The sequence below is a fragment of the Epinephelus moara genome, chromosome 18 (genome assembly GCF_006386435.1).
Source record: "Epinephelus moara isolate mb chromosome 18, YSFRI_EMoa_1.0, whole genome shotgun sequence".
NCBI classification, from domain to species: Eukaryota; Metazoa; Chordata; class Actinopteri; order Perciformes; family Serranidae; genus Epinephelus; species Epinephelus moara.
In genome coordinates, this window is record NC_065523.1 from 6,960,323 (window position 1) to 6,977,474 (window position 17,152).

General features: G+C 40.1%; 1 protein-coding gene across 3 annotated transcripts in view; it reads right to left on the bottom strand.

Moving 5' to 3' along the window:
- The window catches only part of si:dkeyp-72e1.9 (syntaxin-binding protein 4), a 109,436-nt gene that overhangs the window by 22,471 nt on the left and 69,813 nt on the right, over nt 1-17,152 (bottom strand). For all 3 annotated transcript variants that reach the window (XM_050070094.1, XM_050070093.1, XM_050070095.1), the window contains exons 6-9: nt 14,245-14,324; nt 12,475-12,598; nt 10,683-10,824; nt 84-190 (exon numbers count right to left, since the gene is read on the bottom strand). In XM_050070094.1, the coding sequence (XP_049926051.1) occupies nt 84-190; nt 10,683-10,824; nt 12,475-12,598; nt 14,245-14,324 (453 nt within the window). The remainder of the gene's footprint in view (nt 1-83; nt 191-10,682; nt 10,825-12,474; nt 12,599-14,244; nt 14,325-17,152) is intronic.

Below are 17,152 nucleotides of genomic sequence, written 5' to 3' on the forward strand. Positions count from 1 at the left end.
TTTGATCACAGTCTACTCAGAGATACACAGACGTGGCACTCTCAGGGTTACTGAATGGATTTAGATGTGCAGACACAACCCACCTTAATTTGACTTTGTTCAGCATGCTTTTGGCCTCCTCGTGGGTCACACCTATCAAGGACTCCTTGTTAACAGCTATGAGCTGATCTCCAGGCCTCAGACGTCCATCCTGCACAACAAAGAGACAGAGTCACGCTGAGCTTAAGAACCACACAGACGTCCTCTTTTCCTTTGATGGCTCATTCTGTTAAACAAGATTGCTTAATCTTCTTGACTTATGCCCACTGTCCTGGGTATGTATAACAGTACGGGCCAATGTCAAGAATCTTAGTACCTGACCAAGGATGATCACCCTCAGCCCTGCTCCTCTACAGGAGCTGTGTAGTTATCGACACAGTTTGTGCTTTTGTTTCTACTGTATTTGGGCTCTGCTCAGGAGGTGATACCAAGTGGTAACCTCTGGGGCTGAAAATAAAGCCAGTGCTAAAGTGCCAAAAACTGCAGTTCCTCTAGTGGCCACTTGAGGCTGGCTCCAAGAGTGAGTCATTCCCCACTGACCCCCATGTTAAAATGCCCAGCTTTACAGCAGAAATAAACATGTTTACAGCCTGGTACAAAAAACAGTTTAGGTCTCTTTCAACATTTATGACAACTATGCAGGGGGTGAATTTTCGTATAACTCACCTGTTTAGATAGTATTAAGGCTTAAAGTTACACACAATCAAAGGCGTGGCCACTTTGGTGGGTGCTGTCCATTGACGAGTTGCGACCATGGCGACAGCATTGGTTAACTAATGTAACCATGGCGTAACCTCAGATTCACAAAGTATAGGCATAGCTGTGGCTGTCGCTATTTTGGTGTAATGTCAGTTCAAGAAAGTTGTTTGCAATGTTTTGGTAGCCTAAAAAAATATTTTTCAGCATCTGGTTGTACTAAAAACCCTTAAAAGTCAAATGTTCCATTCTTCCAGTAAATACATTTTGTTTTAATGAATTTAAGCCTGTTTTTTGCTAGCAAAAAGTAGCCTTAGTATTATCACAGTTAGCCATAGCTGTAAATGTACCATGCTAACTAAGCTAGCAGCTAGTGTTAGGCTTATTCCTCCCTCTTGTCCAAATACGGTCAAAATGCCAACTCTCTCTCTCTGTCTCTCTCTCTGTCTCTCTCTCTCTCTCTCTCTCTCTCTCTCTCTGTCTCATTGTGTCATGCNAGCAGCTAGTGTTAGGCTTATTCCTCCCTCTTGTCCAAATACGGTCAAAATGCCAACTAGAGGTTTCAAAATAAAAGACCACAAACCAATGGTTTATGCAGTCTATAGGTGATATTAACAAAACATCTACAGAGACAATTCAGTCTGTGGTGTGGGACACGGATCAGAAACAAATGAAACACTGCATTCCAAGTGCTATGGTTGACAAAGTGATATAGTGACATATAAAAGAAAATTTCTCAACTGATGAATAAACATGATGAAAAGGTGTTCTATATGTGGGGGTGTTAACTAGTTGACCACTACAAAATGTCACCCGAGGGATCAACAGGCTCTGCTGACTCTTACCACTAAATATGGCTCAGCACAACCTGTGGTCTGAAAGGGATCAACTACATTGAACTGTTCTGAGAGCATCTTTTTGGAGCAGATGACCTCCACCTCTGCAGATCTGGACTGCCTGTGACACCCACTGTCCAGGCCTAAGATGGCACACAGCCTCAATGCCACAAAGACAAAACATCACAGCCTCAATGTCAGCATGTGGACAACCTGCTCATGTCTCCTTCTTCCCTCACTCTCTCCTGCCTCAGCCCTTTTGGGATTCACTGACACAACGGATGGATAAAATGGTTAACCCTAGCATTAAAGTCACACCCCAGTCACTGCCATGTCTGTCTCAACCCAACCAAGGTCAAGTTGTGAAGACGACAAAAAGAGACAGCAGCTCTCTCCTTATGAGAGTGAGAAGGCCAAATATGCGTCTTCCTTCCCCTGTTGATCAGAGACCTGCTGACTCGTACTGCAAAATTCTTCTGATGGTTTGTAAACTACTGAATGGTTTAGAGCCAAGATACATTTCTGATCTCCTGCTCCGTTATGAATCAGAGTGTTGCCACCTTATAGCTGCTCCAGTTCTGACAGATGCATGGCTGCATAATTCCCTGGCTGACTCATCCCATACAGCAAATCACAGTGCATGCAATGTTAGCTGGCTTCCTATATGACACTGGGGATTATGAGTTGGGATTTGGAGGAAATGGACAACCTGCTGCCATAAGCAGAAGACTGAACAGCTGAGAGTGAGTGTCAGTAGCTGTTGTAATAGAGCCAGGCATTAGTATACAGTGTCAAGTGACAAGTGTGGACTGCTGCTGGAAACCAAGTTGATGAGAGCAGTTTGTGGGCAAAAACCACAACAATGAGTTTCTGTAAAAGGACCTCAGAGGGGACCTCAGATGTGCATGAACCCTGAAAACTGTTGTTTACTGCAGCATTAAATGTATCAGTACAAAATGCTACAATAACTTGATTGATTTTAATGAATACACAGAGCCAAAAAACATTTCACATACATAAAATGAAATACTATCCAACAATTTGTGAAAAGCACACACCATGAGTAATGCTGGGATCAGATTACATAATATTCCTGCCTTTTAAGATAGTCATTGTGTCACATAAGGGAATTGTGCAGACCGTAATCAGAACCATGGTGCTTGGGACCTACTTCTTTGTTCACCCTGACAGCACCAACATCATCCGTCTTTTTCTTCTTCATGAACATGAACAAGCGCTCTGTGCTCCTATGGATCAACATTACAGAACACACTGTAGAAATTTCTCCAATTCAGTGAGAAAAAGCAAAAAAATATAGCATGACAGACTTTCAGTCAGGATGTTGTGACGCATCCTTGATGTTGTGTTGATCATCCATGAACATATCCTACATGGAATAAAAAGAGCAGCTGTCAGCATGGTGCACAGTGGCACTGGGTCATTAATAGACTGATATCTTGATCTTGGCACATGTCTTACCTGTGCCTGTTAATAGTGAGTTAAGATTAACTGAGTTATGCTCATCATTCCGGGTTGACAAGTGTCAAACTTTGGCAACGTGTTTCAAATGAGACGAAGCTATTTGATGATGGTGCTGATGTGAGATTTGAAATTGAAATTGAAATCTGAGATGAGCCCCAATCTAAACATCAGAAACTGACCAGAGGTGACAGATTACCAAATTTCTGTGATAGCATGCTAAATTCCATCTTGCTATAATTTAACTTTAAAAATGTTATTGTTCATCCAAATATTAATGGCAGATGAGCAGGTTTTAAGCAAGGTCAAAGCTTGAGGATCGTAATGCTAAACTTAAATGTAGAACTGAGTATCATCAGCAAAGGTGTCTTGTAAGGTTGCGCAGATGACATGAAATACTGGGCCAATACATAACAATTTGGCCAATACCCAACAGCTGATACTGACACCGGGAAACAAAGATATCTTCATTATAAAAAAAAACTAACTTAACTGTTTTAAAGTCATTCAGCTCTTCATTACATTATCTCAGAAGAGCACAAATTCAATAATGCAAATTTATGAAGCAACTTTTCATACAACTTTGCACAGAAAAACATCTTTTAAAATGGTTTATAAGCCTTTTTACTCTATAAATCATAATTCCCTGTCTAATATCTATTTTTCATTGCTGTGAAAATGAACAGATTTCTCCTTGGAACTGGATTTATTTAAGTTTCCTGTCAAAAACTAAATTTCACAAGATTACATTTGAACTCATCATGATAATGTTATAATTTTATTTCATTTTTACTGAATAGAGCTTCAGCGCATCATAATGTATCTCAATGTAACCTCTGTTAGCTGTTAGTTTCGACCACTGGCTGCTAATAGCTAACAGCTCACTTTAACTAGCTCTCCTTTGCCAATTTCAACACAGATTTATTGTTCAAAATTTAGCAGTATCGACAGGGTTGATAGAGAGTTTACTGTGTCTGTTTGTCCTGAAGGCTTCCCTGGGAAAAATCAGTTGGTCCCAGACACATTTTCTGGTGTTAGTCTGGAGCTCTGCTTTTTAGCCATGCATATCAAGCTGATACTTAATGTTTAGTGGGAACATGACCTGTTTTTCTCTTAATACAGCATGTACTGTTCGAGGCTCTGCTTGCAATAAACAGGTCAATATCAGTGTGGAGGTTTTCACTCCAAGCAAAGCTTTCATCTCAGCCATGTAGAGATGCTAATGCGTTCTGGAGGCTACATGTGCAGCATACAGGCCACAAACAATGCTAATAATGATCATAAAAAGGCCAGTGAAACTGTATTAATAAACAAGTGTTGTTTTAGAGATAAGACAGTATAAGTGTTGCAGAGATGGTGTTGATGTGACTGATGACTTTTCTGTCTGATTTAACTTAAAAGAGGAAATCTAAACATGAACCACAGCCTGTGTCTTAGTTACCAGAATTTCACTTTCACAAGACTCGTAGGAATCTTGTACCAAAATGTACAAACTAGCGCTCTAACAACTTTCCACAGGGATCATGGGACTTATTCTTAGCCCTGAAGTGCTCTCTTTGATTCACTGTCACTCACTGGCATCTTCAATAAAAATGATGTAAAACTTTGCAGGACATGTGCAACAAGAAACATCTGCTTAGTAACAGCTTTCTTCAAGCCTACAAACACCAGTGCATATTCCTGTATTCTTTGTCTCTCCCCTCCATTCTGCTCCTCTTCTTCTTTGTCATATTGCCCACAGTTGACAGTGAGTGGGCGGACAGAGAGGCGAGGATGATGGGATTGGGGAGAGAGCAGCAGAGAAAGCTAGAAAAAAGGAAGATGGCAGCAATATGTGCAAACTGAGGTTTTGTAGGTTTCTGTCAGTGCACGTGCCTATTATTGTAAGGTTGTGATTGTTGGTGCTAATTCATCATCATCATTCTAATTCCTCTTCAATCTGTGAGAGGATAGCTGGCTTCCTTACAGATGGCAGGCGATCTGAGTGACTTCCTGCTTTCAAATAATATCATAGTTTTTCAGACGTTTCTTCTCTGTTACTCCCTGTGTATATTTGTGGCAATCTCAAACATTCCAGCCTTGTCATTATCCTATACCATCCCATCAAACTATTTATACTACTGCCCCCCTAAATCCATCATAGAGACAGAGAATGTTCCTATGATGGCCTAATTTAAAGGATGACTGCAGTTTATTACAACATGTGGGTCTCATATTTATAATTTTGGAATGAATTCTGAAATTCTTTGGTGTTGATTACATTGTCTTCACCAAAGTAACCTGGAAAACAGCAAACTAACAAAGCACCAGGAAAAGCACTCTGCTAGGTGATTTAGTGCAGTGGCAAAAGCCAGAATTTAAGGAAATGTTATAGCCGCTGGCCCAAAAATGTCTGTGAAGTGTTTTTTTCTCTATTCCATCTATTCCATTCATCTATGTATGAATAGCTCAGCCAGAGAAGGACCTGATGTTCATGCTCTATGGGCTTCAGCATATGTACCTAGTGAACCACCATCCTGGAAGCATCCAGTTGTCTTAATATACTCCTACAACAAACACAGACAGTCAGCCAATCAGACGGGTTGTAAAACTGTACCAGCTGTGTGCACCACCTGCAGTGCTGCCCAGCTCAGCCAGAGAAGGACAACAACGTGAAGCTCCAGGAAATACACCACACCAAAAGGTGAATCCTTTGCTGCCATGGAGGTTGGCTGTAGCACTACACTTGCAATAAAACAAAAATGGATTTTAATCATGGACAGCTGCAGGCTATAAAACCACATAATACCTGTGCATGGCAAATGGCAAATGTTAAAGGTGCTGTATGTAACTCTGAAGAAAGATAGTGGATTGTTGAGTCTCACTCCCAGGTTGTCAAATACCAACGCTTTAGATTGGCTGTTGGGCTGTATCACCAACTCAAAGTGTCAGTAATTGATGGCCTGGAAATGAGACTCAACAATCAACTATCCTTCCCCAGAGTTACATACAGCACCTTTTACTGCAGCTCTGTGATGGGTCATGAATTCCGGTCTCCAGCATTTAAGTCAGGTGTTTCAAATGTGCCATTTACTTTCTGCATTGGCGTGAAGTAAAATGCATGTCCAATATGGACATAAATCCCATTATACTGGGCTGAGTGAGTACAATGTTATAATTTTGTAACAGGCAGGTTAGTGAGAACACATATGTCAAAGTATTGACCATCTACAGTAAATTGTTAAATTAGATTTGGCAGGAAAGGGACTGCTGTGTGAGGGAGCTCCAAAAGAACAAATCCCCCTTAACAAATATGTACATAAACATTTTAATCAAATCACCAATTTCAAAATCTTATCATCATGGTGGAGGGTAATGTAGACGTAAGTAAGATGAAGTCTTCATGATAACCATACTGCATTCATCTGCTGCTCTCTCTCCTCCAGCAGACAGAGTGATTGTGGAGGCCTCCTCTGAGGTTGTGAGGTTGCAGTATTCAGCACTTGTTGCCTTGTTTCTGTCAAGCACAAATTACTGTGTTCCCTACATTCCCTGAGACACTGTGGCCAGGGTCCAGGCCTCATCCATCATGTTTAACAGCAACTTCCTGTCAGGATAGATGGAACATTTACTTTATTTCTCTCTCACCTCAACACTGACATGCTTCCACCATTGCACTCCTGTGAAAGGTCCTTCGACCCCTGGCTCATAGCCAGTCTTTTGACAAAACCATATAGCCAACTGCTCTCAGGATATAAAGACTGGACGTGTAATGATCCACAGATTAAAGGCTAATGATGCTGTACACTTTTCTTTTTTTGCCAACAAATACTATGAAAAGAACAAAACCAACAAGAACTTGATCCTGCTAACAAGTATTGTGTGTAAATTAGAGATCACCAATTTATTATTACGTTTAATAATATATTACATTTATTATTATCCTCGTCATCACAGGGAAAATAATAAATGTGTTTGGGATGAACAGAGATCTTCGCTGGTATGTCTTTAGGACGAAAGGATGAAGTTAACTCCCCATCGACGCATCAGGTAACGCACCCTATTGATAATGCTACATTTTAAACAACAAATCTGTGTTGAAATCAGCAGGAGAGCTAGTTACATTATCTGTTAGCAGCCAGTGGCTGCAACTAACAGCTCACAGAGGTTGCATTGATTTACATTAAGATGCATTCAAGCTCTATTCAGTAAAAATGAATATTGGATGAAGGTAAATTATAACATTATCATGATGTGCTTAAATGTAATCTAATGAAATTCCGTTTTTGTATACATAAAGCTCATAAATATGTATGATTGAATTTGTGCTCATTCAAAGGTAGTTCAATGACGGGCTTCATTACTTAAAAACAATTCAGAACTTTTTTATAGACTTTTGTAGATTTTTTTGTTTCCCTGGCACAAAAGGGACAGTAAATAACAACTAAAACAAAATAAACAACAATACAAGAACACTGGTATTGGCATCGGCCCAAAATTTTAAAAACTGGTGCATCCCCAGTGTATATCCAAAGCCTGTTGAAACACCTCAATGAGCTACACTGAGCACACACACTGTAGTTTATTTGGACTTAATCCCTACAGTCTTGTTAATAGAAACTCTCACTAGAGCAGTAATTGTAGAAATGTAGATTGTTTCACTGATGAAAACAGTCCAAAACAAATCTACTATTTGCTCCTGGTTGAGAAATGTTTGACACAAACTACAGTGACCAGCTGTCTTAGGTAATTACTGAGACATTTTAAAAACAATTGAAGAAGGAAAGAAACTATATATTTGTACGCATTTTCTAAAGATTTATGTCTTCAGTGGGTCGAAGTGCCATACAGGATACAGACTGCAGATGCTGCTGCTGCTCCTGTAGTATGCACAGATCTACTAGTGTGCAAGACAAAATTCGAAATCCTCTGCATTGTAATTGTGCGTGTGTGTAGGTGGGGGTGGGGTGTGGATGGGGGTGGGGTGATGCCCTAAGCAGAGTCCTGGCTTGATGGCTGACCTTCACACTTGGTGTAGTGTGTCTGTCTGCTCTGGGACTCTGGGACTCCTCTAACAGAGCAGCACTGACACTGAATCAACACAAACACTAACAAATACACAGCGTTTAATGTTCTTTAATCCAGCATGAATTCCTAATTATTCAGTAGGATTTAATGAACAGACAGGATGGTTGTGTTTGGAATGGTAATTTCCTTCAGGAAGTCAAGGTGACACCACAGATAACAGAGAAATACTTTATAATTTTTTTGTTTTCAGAAAAACAAGGAAGGAGCTCAGGCATGGTGCACTTTGATATGTGACATACTGTGATATTAATATTATGAAGACATATATATATATATAAATATGTATATGTATAGAGTGAATAGTCCTAAGACTGAACTTTGTGGGACACCATTTGTTATTGGTAAAATCTAATATTCCCAATTTTACACACTGTTGTCTGCCAGAGATGTAATTGCTGAATGTCACTGACACAAAAGGCAGGACCACTGAGTTGCTCATTTCTTTTGAGGAACTTACAATAGTTTCTTTTTATGTACATATAATATACCTGCTATGAACCTTTGAATAGGTATATGCTAAATTCAGAGAGTATAAATTGTCTGTACACGGTTCTCAACATTTGGGGCACTGAGCCACTAATAGTGCTAACTCCAAAAGCAGCAATAGACAACGGCAACAGTACCACTAGAGCCAACAAAGTTAACCGGAGGGTGGGCGCTAAACTACCCCGATGACACCATCCCCATATCAGTGGTAACCTCCATATGAACACTTTGTGAAGCGACCAGTGGGATACGCATATGCACTAACATGCACGAATGACCGGCCTGCCTTACCACAACAAACCACAGAGAAGCTCAGTATACAACAGAGAGAGAGAGGGAGAGAAAGAGAGAGAGAGAGAGAGAGAGAGAGAGAGAGAGAGAGAGATGACTTCATTCTCTGCTCAGGATGCCATTACTCCACTTTATCTTTTTTCCTCCTTCCTTGAGATATCACTTTCACAAGAATGGGACATACATACATATGGACAACCCGGAAACATAACGCCTCCGGTCATGGCCACTGCCAGCACGGAGGCATGAGTTACAAGCCCCTTTTACACTGCCAGATTTTCTGCGAATGTTGGGCCGTTTTGCCGGCAAGCTGCGAGCGTTCAGTCATATTGGCGGAACCTCTTTGGTTTAAACAGAACGAGGTGGCCTTCTGCCACGGGAGGGGCTGTTGATGACTTGTGGGAGGAGCTGTTGATGACGCCGCACGTGCGACCCACTGGCAGTGGATAAACAGGAAACAGCTGATAGCAGGAATTAGCGACCAGCTAGTAGACACTGTAAAGATGAGCAACTGGGCAGACAAGGAATTGTGTGCCCTCCTTGTCCTCGTAAACTAAGAGGCCATTAATTGTCAAGTGACGGGGACGGTGAAGGACAGGCCAACTTATGAGAGAATCGCCGAAGGACTGACTAGCCGCGGCTTCCCTCCCACGTCACTGTTTACGTCACACGCTGAGCTACACGTTTTGTTACTTGCACACGCCCCCCATTGCCCCGAAAAAGGCGCATTCTGTATAAACAAAAGTAGGTAGGCGGCATTTTGCTGCACTCCCCGATTTTGCTTTTATACTGCCAATGCTGAAAAAAGACTGATTGGGCTTTCCTGCACATTTGCACAATTCCTGTTTAAAAAGGGCTACAGATTCATGTACAAAATTCAGCAACAACCCTACTATCAGTTGATATTATTCTCAGTTATTATTACTTTAAGATGATGTTACTCTCAGTTATTGTTACTTTAAGTTAATGGTAACATAGTTAATGCTTTATAAATTTTCATTAAAAAACAAAGACTAAAACTCAAAGATGCCAAAACAAACCCTGTCACCCAAACTCAATCATATCACTGTCATATAAAGTTAATAAATAATAGTTAATAATTAGTGTGTGTCTGGATGGTCATACGTATTTGTGACAACTATGCAGGTGGAGGTGACACGCAGTTAGTGTATGTCCATTTTGGACAGCTAGTCACAGACACAGGATCAGCAGCTTGTGACCTGAGGCCAAAGCTGCAGAGGTCTGCACATGCACTTTACTTCCTGCTTTGCCCCTCTTTCTCCTCTACCTTCCTCCATCTTGTTCACTTCATTTTCCTACAAGCATTCCCTCAGTGCTACACTGCATCCATCTCTGTCATGTTTTATCCAGGTGACCTCAAGGTCCACTGATACCGTTGTTTCCATACTGTGGGAAATCTGTTATCTGTAATCGATTGTAGGCTACAGACATCAATCTGATTTGAACATAAGTTGGAAGCAATCATGTCTTATTCCTGAATTATTGCTAAAGAACTACAATCTTCATGCACTTTATCCAATCAGAATATACTATGTATTCAAAATACACTCCTGATCTTGTCAAAGCCCCCAACAGCAGCACAAAATCCCAACATTAAGACCTACTTGTGCCTTGTTTATCTTTTAATTGTTTCCACAATAAAAATATCTCGCTATGGCTCAAAGCAACAACACTTTCTTCCTTATACCCTTCATCTTCCCTTCACTATCTGCACTCTGGACGAAAGTGTCACTCTGTGTATCTCAAGCTTGTGGCTTCATTTCTTACCCGGTGACAGTCTCCTCCGGAGAGCACCTCCTGGATGAAGACAGCGGGACCGTCGGGCCTGTTGGAGCCTCCTCCGATGGTGATGCCTAAACTGCTGGATCGCGCCACTGAGATGAGCTGAATCACTCCTTCACCTGGATGACTGAGAACATGTAAACACATGAAGATCTTTGAAGTAAAGAAAAGGGGCTCTATTTTTGTGAGTGAACATGTCTGTCATGTGTGTAAGCACACTTTTGGTATTTTTGTAGCCAGGGGTGTGCCACACTAAGTTTTATTAGGCCTCTGTGGCATAACTGTAATACCTCGGCACAGTCGCAGATAGAGAGAAAGTGACAAATCTGACAATAGTTAATATATCTTATTATTATCGCCGCTATATCTGTATTGGTCAGTCCCTCCAGGATTTTGTGGGCTGTTTTTGGGATTGTTGAGATCCAAAATGCCTGACTTCACGGCAGCTTTTCTAAAAAAAACTATGATGCATGTTTTTTGCAAAGAAATATTGGGGTTAACTGAAAATTGAAAAAAAAAAAAAAAACAGTTGTGATGCTGTCTTGGATTCTTTCTTTCAACACTTCAGTGAACCAACAAAGCAGGCATGCTGTATTGCACGATCCAAATCTTTGTGAAGACTTGTGATTTGTCAGTGTGTATGTTGTTAGCTTGAAGGTTCTTGTTGTTGTTTCCCGTCTCAAAGGGGATTTGGAAAATCACAAAGATAGCTGAAGGGAGGGAGAATGACGGCCAGCAGGTTTATGGCCACAGTCTACATCCAGTGAGTCAGAATAACCTTCTCTGGTCAGGTGGGTGGTGGATGGTGCAAACTATGTTCATTTTTGGCCCTAAATTTCAAAATTCGGATTGGTCACCAGAATCACCAAAATACCAAACTCAGCCCTCACTGTGCTTTGCACTCTATGCCTGCACAGAAGATACAGACCAAGACTGACAACATTTTGGAGAGAGTGACCATTTTCAATTTAAATGATTCTGAACTGAATTTAAGATAGAATATATATACAAACATATACAAAACTATAATATCTGAACATTTTACACAGACATGACTGAAAAAGTATTGATAGGAATTAGGGATGCTCGTTATTGGATTTTTTTTTGGCTGATATCTGATATGCAGATATGTAACAACCTATTTGACCGATGTTGATACATCATCTTTTTTCCCCAGCTAATTGTAGTGATCATCAAGTCCCTTCTGTAGTGAAATTAACATCATATTATGCATTCATACTCGTATCGTGATGGCCCACCAGCAGGTGGAGACATGAAATACAATGCTTTCTAATGTATGTAATATTCTTTCATTGTGCAAAATAAGAAAAAGAATGTTGGCCGATGCGAATAATTAATTTAAAAGGCTGATCGGCTAATATCGATGATGTGCCAATATTATCGTGCATCCCTAGTACAAATTAGTATGAATATAAAGTGATAGTTTAGAAAGGCTGAAGTTTCCGCTTCTGCTGACCTTAGCTTTCACTGCTGCTGTACAGAAATAAACTCTATCCAAATGCTTGATAAAGCACTTAAGTTCTGGTTTTTAGTTCAGCTGGGTAGAGCGTCAAGCTATAGTTAATCTTAAAGTCAATGTCAACTGCCCACCTGCTGAGAGTACCAATGACATGTATGAATGCAAATCTATAATATAGTTGGTCTGTATATCTGGGTTAAAAGCAAGTATTTGCCAGCCACATGTTCCGAACTCAGTCTCTTCACAACAGCAGAGCAGTGTTGTGGTTGATGTGAATCCTGTACAAACCAATGTTACCTGAGAGAGCGCAGCATTGGCCCACCGTTGTTGTACATGTTCTGAGAGCCCGCTGGACTCAACAACAAAGGACTCTGGGAGCGAGACGAGGAACCAGATGATGTACTATCCAGGTAGCGGCCTCCTTTGTCGTGGCAAGAAAGAACAAAAACACAAAATAGACAGAGAGTATGTACAGTCATTTAACCTGTGTTTTGCAGGGAGGTGCAAGATCAACAATTAACAAAATGGTAAAAGAAAAGGCTATAAATATTTCTATATAAATACTTACTTATACTGGATAAGTAATTATTTAGATGACGGGTATTAACTGAGCATGGCATCTTGATATGTGTTCTTTAAGGAGGAATAGTTTAGGGAATATTTTTATTTTTATTTTTAACACATTTCGGAGATACTGTACCGAAATATATAGAAGCCTTCAAAAATTTGCTGCTGCTACAGATGACTCCAGTGGCACTGAGCTCTCCACTGACAAATGTGTATATTCCTGTTAAACATTTTTTAAACCTGAGCAACTCTAAGCACTGAGTAATACCCAATATGCTGACCAGACCAACTGCCGAGCAACCCAAATATGCCCCAGAATGTTTTTTTTCAATCCACTGCCTGAGGTAAACATCTGCTTCTTTTCTGTCCTCAGATTCAGAGGTAAACGTCATGGTGAGGAGGTTATTCATGCTGAAATTCAGCAGTATACAAGGATGTCATGGATTCTTTGATAAAATGAGTTGAAAAGACCTCATTTTGTGAGCTATTACACACAGAGCTCTTGCTTCAAAGTGAGTAAATGAGGGGAAGCAAAGCACAACAACATGGAAAAAAATACTCCGTACTGTTTGTTTGCTTGTTAACATGAATAAGATTTGGTTGTTTAGATATACACACGAGGCATAAAACCAGCATCACATTTCTATAATCATTCCATGCTCGATAAACAATGTGTTTCATACTCAGTCATTTGCACTCATTCCTAAAGGCTTAAAACTGTAGCTTTATCTGATGGTGGAGGAAATGGTAGCTGTGTCCTATGGCAGTTGAGCCAAGGACATAGACCATTTCAGTTTGTAACATGTTCGCTGACATATAATTCTACACACTTTTTCTTGCTATTAAAGACGTAGCTTATTTATTTATTATTATTTCTTATTTATGGTATCATGGTTTGACAATACATCATATGAACCATGTACTACATTATCTCACTTGTCATCTTTGAGCTTATGGAGACCAGACCACAGTAACTGTGTCAGTCTTTGAGTTTCACCATATTGCAGGCATAACAGATTTTAGTTTAATATCAACAGGATGGCCTTAAATCCATATATCCTCATTCTGGAGCTGATGTACCCTGATGCATCAACACCATTCCCTGCACAGAGCAAACAAGACTCATCACGTGCTGAAGCCATGTTTTAACAAATCTGTACCAGCTGGCTGCCTCCTTCCCGACTGAAACAGATGTTGGCAATTGTGTAATGGACAAGTGCACTTGTCATAAGCTATTTTTAAAGGCAGACTTACTTCATCTACCCTTAAGCCTTAGTACTCTGTCAAATACAGGAAGGTCTTTTTTTCACAAAGAACTGTATGACAATGCCATTAAGCACTTTGTGACAGTAAAGAGAATATGTGGAGGAGTGCTAACATAAACATTCAATTCCACATAAATTTACATCAGCAGGAGATCTGCCCACATTAAATTACAGTTACTGCTTGTGAAAAAAAAAGTAATGTACAATACAAAGACCTGAGCAGGGATTTGCCTACCTTGCTGTATGGGAGAGTTGCGTGTTGATCCTGTGCTACCATTGGATCCATATTTCTCCAGTAACTCAGCAAATTCTCTCCTATTCAGGCAAAACAAACAAACAAACAAACAAAAAAAAAAACATGATTGAGATGAGAGCTCGTCACACATGGACAACACAGAAAGAAATACACATAGTTTTATTGACTAAGACAGTGTCTGAACCACAGCTAACCTTGAGTTGATACCTATCAATTAAAGCTATTATCTTCCTAAAGTATACAGAGTTTTAAGCTGTACGGAGGTTACATTTCTAATAGGTTCAGCTGTTCAGCAGCAAGGTGTGTGTATAAAGGCCTACATGAGCAAAAACCATGGTTTTTCCAATACAATGACTAAATAAGTGCATTGAACAAATAAGTGATAAGTTTCTCCACCTATATAGGGATAAAACGGAAATATTTACTTTTGGTGCCAAAAAGGAACGATCGAATGTCAGTGCTAATCTTGAGGTCCTAATGAAGAAATAGACTTCAAACAATATCAAGAGTTCTTGGTGTAGTTCTGGATTCTGACCTAAATATTAAAAGCCACATCAACAGAATTACAAAATAAGCCTACTACCATCTTAAAATATTGCTCGACTTAAAAGACTCATGTCTCAGCAAGACTTAGAAATACTTATTCATGTCTTTGTTCTTAGTAGACTTTATTATTGTAACAGTGTCGTCAGAGGCCTCTGTAAAAAAATCAATGAGACAACTGCAGCGTATTCAGAACACTGGTGCTCGAATCTTCAGTAAAACCAGGAAAGTGAAAAAACATCACCCCAGTTCTCAAACTTTGCGCTGGCTCTTCTGCATCAAAGAAGAAGAAGAAGATATATATATTATTATTAATAATATATATATCACACCAATCAATGCTTTGATTGGTGTGCTTGCTCGACATCTCCAGGGTCTGAACCAGACATGCAGAGGCAGCTTTCAGTTTCTATGCACTGCAGATCTGGAATACACTTCCTAATGACTTGAGATCTGCCCCAACCCTGTGTTCCTCTAAACTGAGGCTTAAAACTTTTCTTTTTGCCACTGCAACTCTTGAATCCTGAAAATCTGCTGTTTTGTTTTGTCTCTTTTTGCTTATTTATGCACTTTGAATTGCCTTTGTGTCTGAAATGTGCTGCAGTCTATAAATGAATGTGGATTGGATTGGATTAAAGCAAAAATGAGCCTGGCATAGGTATAATCCTAGACAAAGTCTAAATTCAGCCTAAATTCATAGACATAGTTTATTTAGATTTAAACCTTTCAGTGTGTTGGGCACCAGAATTGACCCTTCACTAAGCCCTGCCCCTTTGTGATGGTTCGTCAAGCTGTTGGAGTTAGCATGGAGGCCACACTGTACCAACTGCACTCCCTGAGGAAATATTGTCACATTTTTGGAAAAATAAAAAAGTGATTACAAAGAAAAGAAGACAGTGTGGTCTACAATAGAGGATATATCCAGGATGTCAAACTCACTCAGCAACAAAAACAGGTTTAAAAAGATAGTTAGGAGCTAAAGCTTGACTATGGACTACAGATGACAGTGTAAAAGTGATCCACCACATTAATGGCGTCGAGACAGAAGACAATGACCATAAAGGGAAACTTGACCAGTATTCAACCAGCTGTGTTTCATCACAGTGTGTGCAGATGAACAGTGTTTGGCTTCCCCCTGTGTCGCTGACAGTGCCCGGGCCTCCACTGCTAGATGGGCCACAGGCTGGACTCAAACCCGGGCCGCTGCGGCAACAGCCTTGTACATGGGGCGCCTGCTCTACCCACCAATACACCGATGTCCCGAAAATGACAGAAATCTAAAATGACTGCATAAAGCCTATAGAGCACAGCTGTGTAGTTGTTGCACCTTTTTCAGAGCTGGCCAATGCTACGCCATTATTGACTAGTCTGCTTTTGAGGGGCAGGACATAGCTTATGGTCAGTTCATAACAGTTGACCAGATTATGTGAGATACTGTGAATCCATTCAAAAACGGATATGAAAACTTCAACAAAAGAAATGAAGAGTAGAAATGAGTGAATGTATTTAATATTAAATACAGAATAAGCTGAAAAGCTTTGGTATAAGTTCTGTGAAATGGACATTGTAATAACACTGCTCATGTCAGCAACGCAGTTTGACAGGAAAACAACATATACTGAGTAAAAATGGTGTTACTGCTTCCTGTCCTTTGCTATCATGTTGTACTGTAGATTATCACTGACAACACAATAATATCATATCCCCTCTGAATGATGATTTGAATGTGCAATATCTAAGCAGATTATGATAAGCGGTTGCATTGGCTTCATGGTGAGTAAGGACACAAATTGTTCTTGGACAGCACAAAATGACGACCTCAGGATGCACTTCTTTCATAACCAGATGACTGGGTGAAAGGTGGCAGCAGGGCCAGCATTTTCATTTCACACAGAAGTGATTGGACATAATCACAACAGTGAAGCAGTCTAAGAAACTATCACATTTATTCTTTTGATAATTCTCATCCTGTGATGTGTAAGAATCTTTTTGATCTTTGTCATCTTGCACTTCGGGGTATAATGGTGTATACTTGATTCTATCCAATCAAATGTAATGTGGGGCATCTGGCTAACCCCGCATATTGTATAAAACTGCTTTTGACCTCTTTAGCTAGAGTGTCGTTGCAGTTAGTGGATCAATATCATAATTTATACCCCTTTTCCGCCAAGTTGGTCGCAGCTGGAACCAAAAAATATCAGGTTTTCCTTGACCTGAGAGTGCGAAACACAAAGGCATAGGGGGCAAGTCATATTCTACAAGTTGAAATAAAAGAATGGAGTCTTGCACTTAATTGTCTTCTATGTCTTCTTATCATGAAGTGTAAAAGCAAGTATATATAATA